We start from the raw sequence: 18,344 nt of genomic DNA on the forward strand, positions 1-18,344 counted from the left end.
GTGGAACCCGTCTTTATCTCGGAAAGGGTGAAAACACAAATCACATCTTTGATATATATATATATATATATATATATATTCCTAATTCACATTACATTATGATGGGGCCTTGAGAAATATTGTCGTTAGTTCAAAGCCCACACAAGGCCAACTGGCTGCACAAAGATAAGAGAGATTGCAACGAAGCAGCACATAAAAAATGGTGATCGAAACATGATTTCTGACTCCGTCAAAGAACACACGATTGGCGCCAGCGAATTGGGGATTTATGAATTTCTTAAAGTTGAACGGTAGGCAAAGCTGCTTTAAGTCAATGTCAAGCCTGTCGATTGGCTTGGACCTTGAGAAGTGAGACCTCGTACATCAACTTCAAACCATTTGAGTGGTGTCGAGCTACAACGTAAGGAATGGTTCAGCCACCCTGTATTTATTTCGGACTAATTGGTAAAATGACCCACAATTATTGGTCAAGTTCTTCTTGAACCATAACTTTTTAATTTTCTTATTTTGATTCCTTAAACTATCATATGCATGTCAAATCAATGTGCGGTTTTCGTCGGGCTTTCTCACTTGAAAATAACAAACAGAGGCATGAGAAAGCATATTATTTGCGAAGAATTTTTATTTTTCCAAATCATTTTATTTACCAACTAGCCTTATTCTTGGTTGAAGACTTTTAACTTAGGTTCGGCCTTTTTTTTTTTTTGACAAAGTGAAACTAGTAGCAGATAAAATTAGACATTACTGTTTGGAGCGGTAGAAAATGGGCTCAATCAATTGAATATCATTGCTATGACAACCAAAGTTACGAATGAAAACATCAAGTGTGAGAGTAAAACAGTAGCACCAGTTATGGCCCCATACCATGAGCATTGGCATGAACAGCTAAATGTTCCTCGATTGAAAGCCTGCACTCTGGAGTGTCTGAGAGTGTGATTATTATTGTTTTTTAAAGTGTTTTTTACTCAGAAAAATATATCAATAATATTTTTTTTATTTTTAAAAAATTATTTTTGAGATAGAACATTAAAATGATTTTGAAAACATCAAAAACATATTAATTTAAAACAAAAAAAAATTAATTTTTTTCAAAAACACTTTTAAAAACACTCCCAAACAGGCTTATTAAAGATTTTTTGGTATTCGCCATTTAAGCCATTGTCCACAGCTTTGGCTTAGTTCCAATATTGTCCTAGCTGTAAAAAAAGTTCACCTTCTACCTTCCTTCGAAGGGTAATTAGGAATGTGAAGGCCTCTGATCCTTCAATTCCTGATGCAGAATGAAGAGAGCCTTTTTATTCCAGAAAGTCGACTGAGACACTAACTCGAAATTGCATAAGAGAGGAATGTGTAGAAAGAGGTTCAGAAGTACCAGGAGACAGGTATTAGCTTATTGTAGATAAGGTAGGTACAGCCGTACAGGTGATCAAATTATCATAGATAAAGCAAGTCCACTCCTATTATGGAAAAAGTATATGGTACAGTTATACATGTCCGAGAGAAAACAATATACTTGCATGCAAATTTTGAAGAGAAAACAATATACTGACTAGCTTCTTGATGAATACTTGTTGGGAGATAAATTAACAATCTGTATGGAGATACAGAATATATGTTATTTTAAACTGTTTGTTTAGCTTGATTCACTTGATGAATAGCTTGGATTTTTAGTTAGTTCTACAAACACTACAGACTACAGAGTGCAAGAAGCTAATAAAAAATGAAGTCTGGTGTTGGGGCATTTAAGAGGTTGATTTTGAAGTAAGAGAATGAAGAATGGTACCTGATTCTCTAATTTACTTTCAATTAGATTTTCGCACCTTGAAATTGCCAAGGACTTCAGATTGATGGGCAACATCCCTCTTGGAATGGGCTTGAGAAATGGACACCAAATAATTAGCAACTCTTCAAGAAGGCACTGACTGCTCTTACAGCCATTCATCACTGTCATCATCCCATCAGGAATTGACTCGAGTTGTAGGGACGCTGGATTTTATCCTGCTTTGATTATCTTTGATGGTTTTATTCAAACAATCTATTATCGCGACTGTAACCGAGGAAAAAAAACTGTTATCAGGACAATGACATGGCAATCCTGGTCAGACACATCAAATTAAACAATGAATTGTGTTAATCAACATGCTGATTGAAAAAGATTCATTTGTCAAAGAATAAGAATGTCCAGGTTCATCACATGATCTAAACACGAGATCACAAATGAAGTAATATTTGTCAAACAAGAGCCACCAACCATGGGGTATCCAGTTAAAAAAGACAGGAGCGAGAGAGTGGCAGTTAAGGTTTGATGCCCTTTGGCAGTCCAAGCAACCACAACAATATCGCAAATAGATCCACCGCATACTCCTGTGAGGAAGCAAATTGAGCTGGGTTATGTCCGAGTCAACAATGGGTTCCATTCCTTGTCTTTCAAAGAGTTGTCTGGCGTCTTGTGATGCCTGCCCAAATCCTTTTCCATGTGCAGCTATGTGCAATGATGGTTGCAATGATCAATCAGTCTAAGTTGACCATATGCCATTAATTAATCGAGTCTAAAGACAAAGTGAAACGGACTTACATAACCAGTGAAGATGATTAATTGACATATAATACAAAACGCAGGTAACTCATCTGCTGGGAAATGTACCATGAGTGTTTATAAATGAGCAATAACTTAGCAAAACTGATTTGGTTTGAAATGCCAGATTATATGTTTGTTTTACTTCAAGTGGAGCCCCTTAAATTGAACAGTTGGTGCTGCTTCTACGTTTAGTATTTCTTACATGAAACACAGTAAAAGGTAAGTAAATTTCTGGGGGTCAGTTTTAAAGAGATTACCAGTACTACAAAGGCCTAATCATTGCCATGTCTGAAAGTAGACTCCATAATTCCAAGACAGCAATGAGCACAAGCAAACATGAACTCATCCTCTCCCTCAAGCAAATCAAGCCCCGAGTGATGATTATCAATTCTTCAATAGCAGGCACAAATAGAACCTAAACAAGCGCTTCCAAGATTCCAGTTAAAGCTCTTAAACAAAATTCAGTATTAGATTGCATTACTCAAAGATAATCCAGAGCAATTACCTCACTGACTGTCAAATTAATGACATGCCTCATAACTTCTGCAGTCCAAGCCAATCTTAACACCGATGCACTAATGTTCAAAGGATGAAAGTAGAAATCAAAGCTCCAATCACAACTAAAATCCACAAAGACATCCACAATAATCCAACTCCGAGCATATGATAACTGGGTTGGGTCAAATCACAGAACTACAAAGCAGGTTCAAGCGATTTAGTCATAGTTTAGCGGCAACATCCAATCTTTTTGGTAACCCACGAGGCATATAAGCCATTGCCACTTGAAAAAGCGGTAAGACAAACTCCAGGACCATCAGTGCTGGGCCTTGGGAAGCATATCAAGGGATAATATGAAAGGAGCATGAATATGGGGCATTATCATTTTCTAACTGCCTTTTTCCAGTGCTATACAAATGACAAAGTAATGCATAGTAGCAATACTATTTCAACTTATGGTTGGTAAAACTTTAACATCCTCCTCTCTTTTTCTCTATCACTGTCAGAAGCTTCGATGATTCCTTGAATTCCCTTGAATATAAGAAAAAATACTGGCCCAACAGCAACAATCACGATCAGGACAAACAGAAACAGAGATATTTTGTTGGTGTACCTTCTAGATTCAATGATGTTACTGACAACTGGTCTCAAAATGGGGAACCCGAAAATATTTCAGATTGATAACTTGGAAATCAGAAAGAGTAACGTTGGAGGAAGCAGCACAAGAAAGACAGCAAGCACAAGAACACAAAATTATGCCAAATAGAGATCACGAAAACACTAATTCAATATTTTATTGCTAGATATTTTCTCTTCAAGTAGTTTACCCTCTCTAGGAGGTTTACAACTCTTCTAATCAACCCAAAAACTAACCTAAACAAACTAGCTAACCTGAAAATAAAAGAAAAGCAATAAAAGTCATAAACAAACTAGGAAAATTATCCTAAATAAAGCTCCAAAAATTATAATAAAATGCTAAACTAAATAGTAAAAAAAATCATAAACCAACTAGGAAAATATAACAAATCCCAAACAGTAACTTATGGGCATTATTGAAAGACCTTCCCATTATCAGATTACTGTGACATTTTAACCATATAAGATACAGAGTTTCTAGAATCTTCAATACCTGGTCAAATCAGATCGAAAATTATGCTCAATAATATAAAGCTACGCATTAGGAAAAAATCTCCTCCATCAAACAGCTTACAAGTTTGAGAGAGAGGGAAGGAGGGAGAGAATATTACTACTTTCTTTTTAAATTTACATGGCTGACTTGAAAAACAATCAAGAATTTATGACACCTTTCGACAACCTGTGAATACACAAATAAAGTTCAAATTAATGGCTTTTCTAAAACGGTTTGAACAGAGACCAACTCTTGGACAATGTCTTGCCAAATTTTCAAAACTTCTTCATTATGAACCAAGTTTAATCACTGCTAAATTCAAAAGGCAAAGACCTTAAAATCAACTATAAATCAAAAGAAAAGGAGAGAGAAAAGAGGTGAGCTGAAGCTATCATGTACGCAAGTAATTTTTTAAAACAATGAACTTACTTGTGGGGTTGGTGTAAAGGAGGTTGAGGAGGAGGAGAATAGCCATTCTGGAAGAACCATTGATGACAATCCTCAAGGGGCTTGTTAAGTTCAACCTTTGCATCGTTGACATGTGAGAATCTCCCGACTGGCTATTGTTATTATTGACAACAATATTAATGTGAACATCTACCATCATTGTTGATATGGATTTAAGCAAAAACTACATGTAACTATAGCCAATCAGAATAGTGAATTATTCTCGTTAAGAAATGAAAAGTTAAAGAACCAGCAGGTAGTATATTACACCAGTTAGAAAGCACATTCTGTATATCACCAGTCAAATGCATCTATGACCACCTTGAAGTCTTCAATGTACAAAGGGAGGTGGTATATTTCATCAGAACGCATTCTAAAAATCATATATCACAAATAAAACCACAACAAAAGCTCAGAACAAAATGAATACTCGTAGAGGAAGAAAACCTGTATCTTTTATTCTAAAAAGTCGTTCCGATCTATGCATGAAACCATATCTACAGTAGAACAAACTATGAATCTCTAAACAAATTATGAAATCATTATTCAACGTCTATCTTATCAAAGTTTTATAAGACCAAAGAAAAAGAGCCCCAAAAAAACCAAAAAAAAAGTTACTTCCCCTACACTAAATCAATAACCAAAAGAAAAAACTTCTTATTGCCAAACAGTCATCAGCGAACTAATCACCCATCGATCGCAACTCATCCAATTGTGCTCTAATCTGATCCTGCACCAACTCCAGCCGCTTGGAATAAACCTCTAACTCCAATATATGTTGCTTCCTCCACTTCTCATCCATCATCATCGCATCCCCTGCTCCAAAACTCAATGGCATCGCATTCATCGCCAGCCTGCTAACTCCCCTCCCAACACCACCCATTCCTGCTCCCGCCATATTACTCGACAACTCCTTAAATAAAGGCGACAAGCAACTCCTCACCGTCTCCTCAATCACACTCGACACATTCCCATTCCCACTCCCACCCCCAACCCCAGTAACATTAGTCTCATTTCCTACAAACCCATCATTCAACACACGATTCTCCTCCATCTTCACACCAACAGATCGCGATCTTGACCTCTTTCTTGATCTAGGAGTAGACTTATGATCCTCAATTTTAACAACAACATCACCATCCATCATCACAGTATGGTTATTATAGTTAGGGTTTCCACCATCATCATCATCCAAATTATTCCCATCTTCATTGCTAAAACCCGCAATTTTTCCTGTAGAACTCCAGATCTTCCTCGAAATCTCAAAAGTAGCCTGATCATGCGGGGATTTAAAGCAAAAGTCTTTTCCAGAGTTAATCTTGCTCAGAACATTACGATACTTCTTCTTTAAACGACGTAGTTTCTCAACGAGCTGATTCTTGTTAAAATCGAGTTGGAGTTTCGATTTGATTTGATCATAGAATAAAGCGGTGTCGTTATGGTGATGATTAGCAGTACCTTTTGTGGTGTATTCTAAAAACCCTTGAAGGAGTTCAATTTCATCTTCGTCAGTCCACAATCGTTGAAATAACCGCCTCGTATCATCAAATTGCGGTTTTTTCGAGTCTTGGGAGAGGACTGTCGTTTCAGGGGAAACGCGTTGCCGTTTTGATGCATCAAGTGTAGAATCAGTGGTCACCATGGTGGTGGTGATGGTGGTGGTTGTGACGGCGGGGATGGAGGCGGCGGTGACAGCGGAGATGGAGGCGGTGGTGACAGCGGCAGAGGTGGAGGTATCATCGTCTTCAAGTAATTCTTCGGATAAGACGTCATCATTTTCGGGCAAGGTGTCATCGTTTTCGATTTCCAGATCGTCTTCAAGATCGTCGTTTTGAGATTGGGAAGATTGATCATCGTCATCTTCGTCGTCAACTTCTAGGTCCTGGTCAAAAACAGTGTCATCTTGCTCTGCTGCCATTAGAGCGAGCGAGAGAGAAAAGGGGGTCTTAGGGTTGAATTTTTGCGCGTTGTCCGTTTGTAGATGGGAGGAGGGGAGGGGAGTATAACAGTCTGTAAAAACTAAAAAGTGTTCTTTTCACCCGGGTAAACTTCAATTTTGATGCTATTGATTCATCCAATTTTCGATTTGGCCCCGTTAGTTTAACTTTTCCCAAATTAATCTTTATAATTTATAAAAAGCTCTAATATAACCCCCAATCATTAAATAATCTCTTGTTAATTTGTTTTTTTTAGTCTATTATTATTATTATTTTAAGCATTGTGATGAGATACTATAGCATATTCGGGGTTTGAGAGGAAAAATAGAAGAAAAGTAAGAAAAAAAAAAAAGATCTTAGAAAAGTAAGGCTTTGTTGGTTAATAATAAGACAAAACAAGTGTTTTTAATATGCTTATTAAGAAACACTTAATTTTCCTAGTCAATTCATGTGTTTTTTTTTCCTTAAAAATTTTGTGAATACTTGCAAATATTTAGCATGTAGCTAATTAATGTTTTTAATTAATATAATTCATTTATATTTAAAGACTTGATTTTATTTCTTTTTAATAAGATTCGGAGACAAAAAGAATTTAATAAATGCACTGACATAGTTTTTAACGAGCTCTCGTTAGTTTTTCTCTCAGTAATAAAGGGTAAATTGAGACTGCTACGTGTATAAAAGTAATATTGTGAACTTATAAACTATGAGGGTAGAAATGTAACATTGATGGGTCTGAAATGGTCAAAAATATTGTTTACCCTTTTCGTGGAGAGTATCAAAATTGGGTCTGGACTCTGGTGTGCAATTTCAAAAAAAAACGTTGTTCTGGCCCAGCCCTGCACAAACCAGAAAAGATAAATTTGAAAATAAATAATAATAAATGAATAAATAATCGAATTTTCTTCTACTAGTATTTTTAAAAGGACGTGTTTGAGATAGTGTGGTAATGGTTGTTTTTAAATAATTTTTTCATATTAAAATACATGCTAATGATATTTTTTTTATTTTTTAAAAATCATTTTTTTATATTAAGCATATTAAAAATCCAAAAAATACAAATCATATTAAATTTTAATATAAAAAAAAAAACTTTTGAATTTTTTGGAAACACAGTTTCAACCGCGTTCCCAAACACTAAATCGGTGTATCATACTCCACGGCTGGCTGGTTTGATTTTTTTGTAATTTAAAAAGATAATATTGAAGCCTTGTTAGCAAAATAAATTTATTAGGACTAATAAAATAATTTAATTTAATTATATAATAAAAAAAAAAATGTACTAAAAGGTGACAGAGATAACTATGTAGAAAAATAACACCTACCAAGGAAAATTCATATAGTTAAATTATAAGAAATTTATTTTTAAATAATAAAATTAGAAAAAAATCTCACACCAATCAAAGTTGGCATGGCAAATTCATACATGAGTCGTAAAGCCAAAACTTTATCGTAAAAAGCAAATGAAAAAAAGTTCCACCTCTAATAAACTCAATGTTAAAGACTAAAATAAAAAAGAAAATCAATGTAGAAAAATTTTAAAAAAATGATGTTACCTAGGTCATGAGGCAAAAACACCATGCTGGAAAAAAAAAATACAAAGCCCACATCTCAGTAATTCAATATTAAAATAATGAATTTTTTAAAAAAAATTCAATTTTTAAAAGGATCCAACAAAAAAAAAAGCTATCATAATAATAAAGATAATAAAATAAAATACAATGAAGCCCCAATTAAATTTAAGCCAGCATGACAAATTTACAGTCCAATTCACAATGCCTAATTATCATTATCGAAAACAAAATAAAAAATATAAAGAAGTTATCTTCAACAAACATGGTGTTGAAGAATAAAGTACATAAAAAATAAGTGTAAGAAAAAACAAAAATAACATATTTAGACTAGCATTTCATAACCATGTCTAAGTTATGAAACTAAGATCATCGCATAAAAAAAATTACGAAACTCAATTATTATTCAATCAAATATTTAAGGGTGAAATTAAAAAGATAAAAACAATTAAAAAAATCAAAGCAAAGAAAATAACAAGGACCGGACATGATATTAAAATAAAATAAAATGATGATGGAGGAAATTGATAGTAAAATTAATTAAAAAAACAATATAAAAAATAACAATAAAAAAATGAGAACAAAGTTTGATATAAAATTCAAGTCCAACCAAACAAAAAGGGGTGAAAATAAATAAATAAAACCTCAAAAAATATTTTTTTTTTAAAAAACAAGACTATTATTGAAATAAAACAACAATGAAGAGGACACTTTTTAATTTTGTCATCAAACTACCTGTGAATCAACATGTATTCGATATTCTATAGGGTGCATTATCGCTCACAATTTGGATGACACTGCAATTGACTGTTTCTGATTTTAAGAAAGCATTGTTCAAAAAGTATGAGCATCTTCCATACAAATTACCTGTGCCACGAACATACCATCAACTTTTTATAATAATAATTTGTATTTATTAAACATTGAATTATCCTAGAGTCTATGTGATAATTAAAAAAAAACAGTGAAATAACAAAAAAAGGTTCCCTGGGTGCAACCAGGATAAAACTTGATTTTAAGAAAAAACTAGTCATTTTAATTTTCAAATTAAAATCAAATCCTGAAAAAACCTTTTGTGGCGAGTTAAATAAATTTTGTAATTAAAGGCTATTTAGTAATTTTATTGTCCAGTAAAAATATAAGATGGTTGAGATGTCCCTGTCAATTTGTCAATGATAAATTGATGTTACCACTTAAACTTAAACCAAGTTAGATGAAGATGATTATTTTACTATGCTAATCTGGTAAAATATGAGTTTTTGCAAATATTGATTTGACACCATTTAGTTTTCTTTTAATTTTAATTAAAGTAATTGAAAATTTAACATGTGATTTTAAAAACGTAATTAGATCCATCCTGTTGACTTTCATTGATAAAGTAAAGAAGTGTAATGTACGGCCTGAAGAGTTAATTCATTTCAGCAAATAAATATCTTTGAAATCACCAAAGGAATCCCATTACCAAAAAGAAATCAATTTTTTAGACATTTTTTTTGCACCGTGTTTTTTCTATAAATTAATTTTTTTTTATTAAAAATTAGTTTTTATATATATTTGAATTGTTTTGATTTATTGATCTCAAAAATTTTTTTTTTAAAAAATAAAAAATATATTATTTTTCATATATTTCTAACACGAAAAACATTTTCAAAATATAATCTTATTTATACTTCTAAAAATTAGTATAATTGATATAATTTTTCAATCTTGACTTTATGATAATTTCCTTTTTAAGTAGAAAAAAGAAGATGATCCCTAGGATTCTCTTCAAGATTTAATTTGGGATTCATTTTAAGAAAATGGGATTTATTTGAAATCATTACAGGGATTTATAATTAAATAATAACTAAAACGACAAATTTTATTAATAATAGTTACATAAAGACAAGATTTTTAATAAAGTTAATATAAAATTTTTATATGTATTCTGATAGTTCCACCATAATTTGTATAATTAGCATTTTTTGTAACAGAGGTTTTGTAACATATTGTTTTGTAAAATTTTGAAATATGTAATTTAATTCAATGTACAAATATTAGTCAGATAGCATGACACAATGATATTTAAAGCAGAAAAATATTTCTTCAATAACGCATCTTTAAGGACATAATCATACGTCTCAATATATCTCAATACTCAAAACTTTTTCAAATAATATATTTTCTTGACTATTTAAAATACTTTTTTATTATAGTTTAATTTAATTATATTATTTAATTTGAATTCAATTAATAAATAAATTAAATTTTCATTGAATTCAATTTATTTTTCTGCATTACTCTCCTCATATTTTAGTCTTTTAATTTTATAATATTTTTTAAAATCTAATTATTGAAACTGAAAATGTTTATGATATTTTATTAAAACCTCTATAAATCTAAATAGAGTTACAAACACGCTGATTGAGTTTCTGCCATTAAAACTACAGGTCGTTTGAAATAGGATCTTCTCGTGTTTTCTTTTGAAAGACTGTCGTTAGAATTAGTTGGTGGTGACTTGGTTTTCTCTCTCCACCTCTCTTGGTGCAAAGCTAGAGTTGCTACCGCCAGAAGAGGATGGGCCCGCCACCAGGAAGCAAACGGTCTCCGCCGAAGAAGAGGAGCTCGACAACTCCGACATCAATAAGGTCGCTGGAACATGACACACTCTGTATCATATTCTCCTACCTCGGTCTCTTCGATGTCGTTCGCTCCTCTGCCGTTTGCAAATTCTGGTATTATTTACAACTTACATGCGCCTCTCACTCTCTATTTCATATAATTGCAAATACGAAACTCTCTGCTTCTCTACCGAAGTCATTCCGTGTGTTTGTGTGTGTAATTGAAGGAATGAGATCATAAAAAGATCGAAGTTACTGCAATTACTCTATTTGAAGCAACAAAGAAGAAGTAGCAGAAGTGATTTTTCAGAGGAATCATTGAATGTGTATTTGGAAGAGTTAGCAATAGAGCACCAAAGGCAATCTTTAGTACAAGGTTCTCTTCACATTGATCAATGGAAAGGGCATTCTCTTGGGTACACTACATATCCCTTTTTTTATTTTCTTCTTTAATCATGTGTTTTTACTGGGATGAAAACATGAAATATTTTATTAGATCTTGAAAGCTGTAAAGATTTTTTTTTTTTTTTTTTACGAATGGAAATTTGAGTGATTGTGTGTGTGGTGTTTTCTAACTTTGGTTTTTATCAGGGTTGACCAGTGCCGTATGAAGAGGGGCTTGGTTCTTACCGGTGTTGGTGATAAGGTCTGGTCTCTCTCTGCCAACTTATAGGATGATGTTCGACTAGATGACACATCTATTTGGGCTTTATTTTTTCTTTTGATTTTATTTACATGTAGGGCTAGCTGTAATGATCTTGAAAGTAATGATAGCAATATGGTGAAGTACCTTATGATCTTCAAAGAGCATGCAAAGTTCAATATTTCATTTTTCATGTCTTAAATGATTGACTGGATGTACATTTCCAAAAATTATATTTTGTTGTCATCATTCATGTGGTGCCCATTCCTTGTTTCCCTGAATAGGGGATGCTGCTGCACTAGTCAATTTTGCTAACATTTTGCATAGCAATGATACCAGGTTATGCGTCTCTGGTCACTAGAAAGCTACAAATGCATAGAAGAATATTCCATTCCGGATGGAGTCCCTCTGGTTGACTTTGATTTTGATGAGAGCAAGGTAACTTGTAGAAGCATGTCATTTCTTCAAGTATCTTGTGTTTATAGAACCTGTTTTTATTCAAGTGCATGACACTGAAGAAAAAGGCAGTCATTCCTTATATTGACATAGTTCACTAGATAGTAGTGATGGATACCATCTGTTAATACACCTTTGTTTTGCATATTTATAAATGATACTGATTGCAAAAACAAATCATGATTGAACATTCACAACTGGATAAACATCTTCTGAACATCTTCAATTATATTTTAGATTGTTGGTTTGGTTGGTACACGAATATGCATATGGAGGCGCAATGGGCAGAGAAGTATATTTCCCTCACGTGAAGGCCAATTCATGAAGGGTTCATGCATGCGGTATGAAGGCCAACTAATACCGATTTCTTTGTTTCATTTCAAATTCTCCTTTAGTTACTGGGTATGAGTTAACAAGTTTACCTTAAGTGAGAAGTGCACTGTTCGTATAACAGCTATCCTCTTTTATAGAACGCGAGAGTGCATTGGATGTTCTCGTTTCTCTTCTTTGTTGACATCTTTGATGCTCATAGTAATTTCAATCCCAATCATAGACAAGTGTAATAGCACAATATTGTACTAATTTGATCACAAATTTCCATTTAATTAATGAATATATCATTTATTATTTCTCCTTAAATGTTCTTTTATTTCATTTTTGCGATTCCATTTAGGTGATGGCAAGTTTGCTTGAATGTTTTAGAATGAAAGCTTTCTTTCTTTTTTATTTGTGTGGGTGGAAAAAGTAATTTGGTCCCTTCTCTCCTTAAAGTTACTTTGATCCAGAGGCTGTGGTTGGATGTGAAGATGGGACAGCTCGTGTGTTTGACATGTACAGTAAGAAATGTTCTCGAATCATTAGGTATGTGCAGGGAATTATTTTTTTCTTCCTGTTTTCTTCTTTTTGTTTCCATTACTCCTTGAAATTCCAATGGGTAGGCTTAGGTCAATCTTGAGCAGTTAGCCATGACCTTGTCCATTTTCTGTGGTTTGTATTTTTGGAACAATGATCTCTTGCATTTTCTTATATTTTAATCTCCTCTTTGCAGGATGCACACTGAACCTGTGACTTGTTTATCTTTAAGTGAAGATCAATTAATTATCAGTGGTTCCTCTTTAGGAAGAATCACAGTATCTGGTCTTTCATCTGACCAGAGGGTGGCTACACTGAGACCCACTGATTCCACAGGTTTGTAATGTATTGGCTCCGTTGTTCTGAGTAAATTTGCATTCTGGTCATGCATTTTGTATTCTTAACAATTTTTCTTTTATTGTAATGTTGCACTAATGGTAGCATACAGTTCTAGAGTGCTAGTGCATTTTGTGTTTTCTGCCAGGGTGAGAAACAGTAGATTGGCCTCTGGGCATCCCATTGACATTGTGTTATTCTGATTCAACTTCTTCTGACAGGCATAAAGAGTTTGTGTTTCAACCCTGTTTCTCATCTAGTGTTTGCTGGAACTACTGCTGGATATGCTTCTTGTTGGGACCTTAGGTAAACAAATCACACTCATTCTCTGGTGTTGCCCAAATATGTTCTGATGGTATTTTATATTAGCAACGTTAACTTGATAATTGATCAATGATGCTAGCAAAAGATGGGGAACACCAAGCATTTGTATCCTTGATACCCCTCCTTTCTCAGCCCTTGCAAAGGGACATAGTGGCCAGAGTTAAGATAGTTTTCTAACTATTTAGCATCTCAACTTTAATAAACCATACTGAACTTCTGGTGGCTGTGTGACTGGATTGATAATCTTCTCTCTGTATGTATATATGAACATAGATGTATTCTAACCCTCCTTATCTGTTGCATGGTATGTTGGTTTTGGCATGTTGTTTAATTTATTCGCTAAATTGAGCTGGCTTTATTTAAAAGCCACCATATGGATGCGTTGGAATTCTCTACCACTATACATGAGAACTTATTAGAAGTAATGTGACATGACCTTATTCTTTCTCCTTGTTTCCAGTCCTCTTGTCATCATGTCCAAAGGGCCCTGCAGTTTTTGTTTAGTTTTATGTGTCCTTCAATCACTAACAGCTGATCGAGCCTTTTCTTTTTCCTTTTTTTTTTTGTTATCTTATAGGACTATGAGACAACTTTGGAAAACACGAGTGAGTCCAAATGTTGTATATTCTTTGCAACACATGCGTAGCGACACTTCAACACTAGTAGTTGGTGGAATTGATGGTGTGCTGCGTGTTTTGGATCAGAACACCGGAGAGGTCCTTTCAAGCTATGTCATGGACCATGGCACCTCGACAAGTTCTGGGTATACTAACGGAGTAATAGAAAGGAAGATAGGAAAGAGGCTTCCTTATGACTACAACATTGACAGAATCCCTAAAACTGTTCGACCTCCTATCACATGCTTGGCTGTTGGGATGCAGAAGGTCATCACGACACACAACATCAAGAACATCAGAATGTGGAAATTCAACAATTTGAGGGAACTAAAGTAGCAGTTTAGTCAGACAAATGATAATGACAGAATGATTCTACAGTGAATGTTAAACAACAGTGAAAGAAGAAGAAGAAGAAGAAGATGTTGATGCTGTGAATGGAAATGATCAAGGCAATCCGGGGTCTCTGATTCATCATTATTCTGTCGTTTTGTCCAGCAGCTTCTCATCAAAGGAACGAAATGCTTGCTTATGTGGAGGTTGACTGTCCCGGAAAGTTGACTGATGCAAATGAATTACTTTGCCAACTCTTGAGCAATTTTCTTGTATGTCCAAGTAATTTCTTGCCGGTAAATCCCAAAGTGACGGGGATGCCTCCTGGCCAACAGTTTCAAAACTTAAATGTTTTCGAGGATGATTTGTGTTGTAATTATTTTTATCTGTAAATGAAAGTAATTCAGCGCATGCCCTTGACTAGATAGAGTGTTTGTAGCATCATTTAATAAAAATTTAAATTTTTTCTTGTTAAAAATTATTGTTTTTTTAGTATTTTTAAATTATTTTGATATATTGATGTTAAAAATAAATAAATAAAATTTAAAAATATATTATTTTAATGCATATATATATATATATATATATATATATATATATATATTAAAAAAAAAAAAAAACAATAATGATGATGGTAGGTAACTCCAAGGAAAAGCCTGCACTTTCTAATTTAATTATTTATTTACTAAGATTTTATTTCAAATAGCAGGTGAATCATTTGTATTTCCACTCATCTAATAAAAATAAAAGCCAAGATCAAGCCCAATTTGATATGATCCCAAACCAAAAATTCCCAAATCTAATTAATTAATCGATTAACCTTTCAAGCTTCCCTTGCACTAGTATTTTTTTCTCATTTTCTACAGACAAGGCAAAAACCTAAACCCTAACGACGTCTGATTCTCCTCCAGCATGGTGTGCATAAGGAAGGCGACCATAGACGACTTGTTGGCAATGCAAGCATGCAACTTACTATGCTTGCCCGAAAATTACCAGATGAAATATTACTTTTACCACATCCTCTCTTGGCCGCATCTCCTCTATGTCGCTGAAGATTACAACGGCCGAATTGTCGGTTACGTTTTGGCCAAAATGGAAGAAGAATCGAACGAGTGTCATGGTCATATCACTTCTCTCGCTGTCCTTCGTACTCACCGTAAGCTTGGCCTCGCTACCAAGCTCATGAACGCCGCCCAAACCGCCATGGAACAGGTCTAAGGATTCAGCCTCTTCTTTCTTGAATTTGGACTTCTTTTTGTTTTTTGCACTTGGAATTTCAGGGATTTGAGTGATTCGGTTGTATTTCCTTTTGAATTGTTGAATGAAAAGCATCAATTTTGAGAATAAGGGTTTTTTTGGTTCTTGGAATGTGTAGTGATTTTTTTGTCTGTTTTATGTAGATTCTTGAAGTATTGTGGAATCTAATTGAATGGGTGGAAACATTGATAGATATTACTTTTTTTATATGCTCTATCTGGTTATTAAAATGGCAGTAATTTATTCTAATGGAACTATATCAATTTTCAGAGGACATTTTATCGTATTTGATTTTTATTTTAGATATAAGGCAATCTTCAGTGATTAGATTTATATTAATTTAGTAAAAAATTTGCGTTTTACATTTTGGGCACGTTTCTTATTGATTGAGTTTGTGGAACAGGTATTTGGAGCAGAGTATGTGTCGCTGCATGTGAGGAAGAGTAATCGTGCAGCTTTCAATCTGTATACAGAAACATTAGGCTATAAGATTCATGATGTGGAAGCAAAGTATTATGCAGATGGGGAGGATGCATATGATATGAGGAAGCAGCTGAAGGGAAAGCAGAGTCATCATCATGGTCACCACCACCACCACCACCATGGTGGTGGGTGTTGTTCAGGTGGTGCCAGGCCCATGGAAGCTCGACCAGAATTGAAATCAGAGGCAAAAGCTGGCACCAAGGCAGAATCAAAAACGGGTTGACGGTGAATGGTCAGACTGACTAGTTGGAGAAGTGAGTGTTATACTTTTTAGTTATGTTAGAATACTGTTTGTTTGTATCAAGTATTATAGTTTGTTTGTTTAGCTGTGATAATAATGCACTAGAAGACTGGGAGTTGCATTCACTGCTATTTCTATTTACTGCTTCTTCGATATATACCGGGATGACCATGGCCGAGTAATGGTATTTGCACCTTCTTCTCTAGATTTTTTTGTGCCAATTTTGAAATTCTACTGACACTACCATTCACTATCAATTGTACAACTGCTATAAGTATACAGTATTTACACTTCCCATCCTATTTGTTTGATATCCCAAAAATTGCAAACTGACTGATAGTTTGGTTTCTGTTTATCACAAATCATTTCGTCCAAGTTACTTGAGATGAAATTATAATTGGAAACTTGTGATGCTTTTTAGATTTTGTCAAGTCCTCTATGTCTCTCTCACTAGTATGCTTGTGCATTCACCCACTGTGTACGACTATGATATGATGGTAACCTGAGCTTAATGACATTTTGAAGCATGGTAAAGTTGCTTCTCTTTCTGCAGATACTCAGACGAACAAGACTAGTGTTTTCCTACCATGCCTCTGGATTTGTTTCTCTTAAGGGTTTTTTTTTTTTTTTTTTTTGCTTCAAAGGTATCGTAGATGCCGATTCCGTAGAGGATTGATTGCTGCAGAAAGCTTGCATTTGGATATGGCTTCTGTTATTTGAGGAGCTGCAATAAGGTAGCTGTGCTAGGTGGAAACTCCACCTTAACTCAAGGCCACCAAATGCCAGAGAAAACAAAGTTAAATGATTTTTCTCCTTTTTATTTTTCTAAGATAAATGAAGTTAAATGTCATTGTGTAGCAAGAAATGGATTCAACTAAAGACAAGGCTGCTGTGACTCGTGAGGGTATGGATGCTCTTCTAGAGTTTGAAACGCGTCACAATGTGGTAGCGTTTAGTGATAGGGTTGCTGTGACACTAAAATAATGTGGTTATTAGTAGAAGTTAATGTGCATCTTCTGCTGTTCAAAGGTGGGTACTGTACCATTATAGTTGAGCTAGGTTGAAACTTGAGATCAAACTTCAAATACAAGAACACGAAGTGAAAGATGCCCTACAATTTCTGATAGCAAGAACTGGACTCGAAAGTTATGGTTGGTGTGATCCTCAGGCCTCTAACTCGCGCATAATCTTTAAGGCTTTGAGGGCTTGGAATGTCTCTGCGCAGAGTTACCAAGGAGGGCTTATCTGCAGAATTATCCCCTCTTATTTATGATTACAGGGAGTTGTTGCCTACTTTGGCAGCGAAAGCGAGCATGGGTGGTTGATTTTCAAAATCTACTCTGGAAAAATTCGTGTTCAAGTTGATGGTGAAAACTCTGAAAGCTTGCTACCATCTTTCATGGAGTGACAAAAACTTCCTCCTCTTTAAGGAAACACCGGGACAAGGAAAGGATGAGCATTATATGCATCGCACCTGTAGGTTGTTAATGAAACTTGGCAGAGTGCGAAATGGCAATTCAATTACAGTAGTCCTCAGAAAACCTCCTACTTCCCCCACCTGCAAAGGGCAGAAACCGTGGACATCTCTCGTCACAAAGTGGCTGGTTGTGCACGCCAAAATAAAGAATTCTCATGCGGAATGATGAACTCAAAAAATTAAAAAAAAAAAAAGTTTCAAGAGAAAAAAAGTTAAGAATTAAAAGCAAAGAAAAAAAGTGAAAAAAGAGAGAAGAATGGGGGTTGAAAAATATAGAAGTCTGCAATTTTTATTCTAATACTAAAATCCTATCTAGAAAAAGCTATTGAATTTATGATTTATTGAATAAAATATCTAATAATAATAATTAAATCAAATTTAATAAATAAAATCTGATTAATAAATATCAAAAAAATTATATAAAATTAAGTTAAAATTCAATATCTTAATACCTAACAAATAAAGTAATTAATAAACCTCAACTAAAAATTTATATAAATTAAATTAAAATATAAACTAAAGTTCAATATAGGCTGCTCTCGGTGATTATACTATATAAAAAATATCT

General features: G+C 34.1%; 3 protein-coding genes and 1 pseudogene across 6 annotated transcripts; 2 read left to right on the forward strand and 2 right to left on the reverse strand.

Moving 5' to 3' along the window:
* Positions 1-1,115: 1,115 nt before the first annotated feature.
* LOC140955910 (uncharacterized) lies at positions 1,116-4,954 on the reverse strand (annotated as a pseudogene).
* Positions 4,955-5,089: 135 nt separating this feature from the next.
* LOC118035107 (probable transcription factor At5g28040) lies at positions 5,090-6,642 on the reverse strand. The gene has a single exon (XM_035040597.2). The coding sequence runs from the start codon at positions 6,568-6,570 to the stop codon at positions 5,335-5,337; it is 1,236 nt and encodes a 411-aa protein (XP_034896488.1). The 5' UTR covers positions 6,571-6,642; the 3' UTR covers positions 5,090-5,334.
* Positions 6,643-10,610: 3,968 nt separating this feature from the next.
* LOC118035106 (F-box/WD-40 repeat-containing protein At3g52030) lies at positions 10,611-14,741 on the forward strand. The gene is made up of 9 exons (XM_035040596.2): positions 10,611-10,874; positions 10,988-11,176; positions 11,352-11,406; positions 11,743-11,841; positions 12,097-12,200; positions 12,631-12,720; positions 12,908-13,047; positions 13,269-13,353; positions 13,949-14,741. The coding sequence occupies exons 1-9, from the start codon at positions 10,717-10,719 to the stop codon at positions 14,322-14,324; spliced, it is 1,296 nt and encodes a 431-aa protein (XP_034896487.1). The 5' UTR covers positions 10,611-10,716; the 3' UTR covers positions 14,325-14,741.
* A 408-nt stretch (positions 14,742-15,149) lies between these two features.
* On the forward strand, positions 15,150-17,327 carry LOC118035105 (N-terminal acetyltransferase A complex catalytic subunit NAA10). Of its 4 annotated transcripts, XR_012170775.1 has the most exons (4): positions 15,150-15,530; positions 15,979-16,312; positions 16,944-17,033; positions 17,158-17,327. XR_012170775.1 is itself a non-coding variant. In XM_073411495.1 (3 exons), exons 1-2 carry the CDS (start codon positions 15,231-15,233, stop codon positions 16,279-16,281), a joined length of 603 nt encoding a protein of 200 aa, XP_073267596.1. In that variant the 5' UTR covers positions 15,150-15,230; the 3' UTR covers positions 16,282-16,312; positions 16,853-17,327. The 4 variants fall into 4 exon arrangements, 3 of the variants coding, with proteins under 3 accessions (XP_073267596.1, XP_073267595.1, XP_034896485.1); XM_073411495.1 differs by having other exon boundaries at positions 16,853-17,327; XM_073411494.1 differs by having other exon boundaries at positions 16,944-17,327.
* Positions 17,328-18,344: the final 1,017 nt, after the last annotated feature.

Source organism: Populus alba, chromosome 9, assembly GCF_005239225.2.
Source record: "Populus alba chromosome 9, ASM523922v2, whole genome shotgun sequence".
In the NCBI taxonomy this organism is placed as follows: Eukaryota; Viridiplantae; Streptophyta; class Magnoliopsida; order Malpighiales; family Salicaceae; genus Populus; species Populus alba.

What these genes read in the sequence shown, in the direction of transcription:
- LOC118035106 (XM_035040596.2), top strand. Translation starts at nt 10,717, where the DNA reads ATGGGCCCGCCACCAGGAAGCAAACGGTCTCCGCCGAAGAAGAGGAGC. An exon ending in TGGAAAGGGCATTCTCTTGG is followed by an intron (nt 11,177 to 11,351) that starts GTACACTACATA and finishes GGTTTTTATCAG; the next exon opens with GGTTGACCAGTGCCGTATGA. An exon ending in ATGAAGGGTTCATGCATGCG is followed by an intron (nt 12,201 to 12,630) that starts GTATGAAGGCCA and finishes CTCTCCTTAAAG; the next exon opens with TTACTTTGATCCAGAGGCTG.
- LOC118035105 (XM_073411495.1), top strand. Translation starts at nt 15,231, where the DNA reads ATGGTGTGCATAAGGAAGGCGACCATAGACGACTTGTTGGCAATGCAA. An exon ending in CCCAAACCGCCATGGAACAG is followed by an intron (nt 15,531 to 15,978) that starts GTCTAAGGATTC and finishes TTTGTGGAACAG; the next exon opens with GTATTTGGAGCAGAGTATGT.
- LOC118035107 (XM_035040597.2), bottom strand. Translation starts at nt 6,570, where the DNA reads ATGGCAGCAGAGCAAGATGACACTGTTTTTGACCAGGACCTAGAAGTT.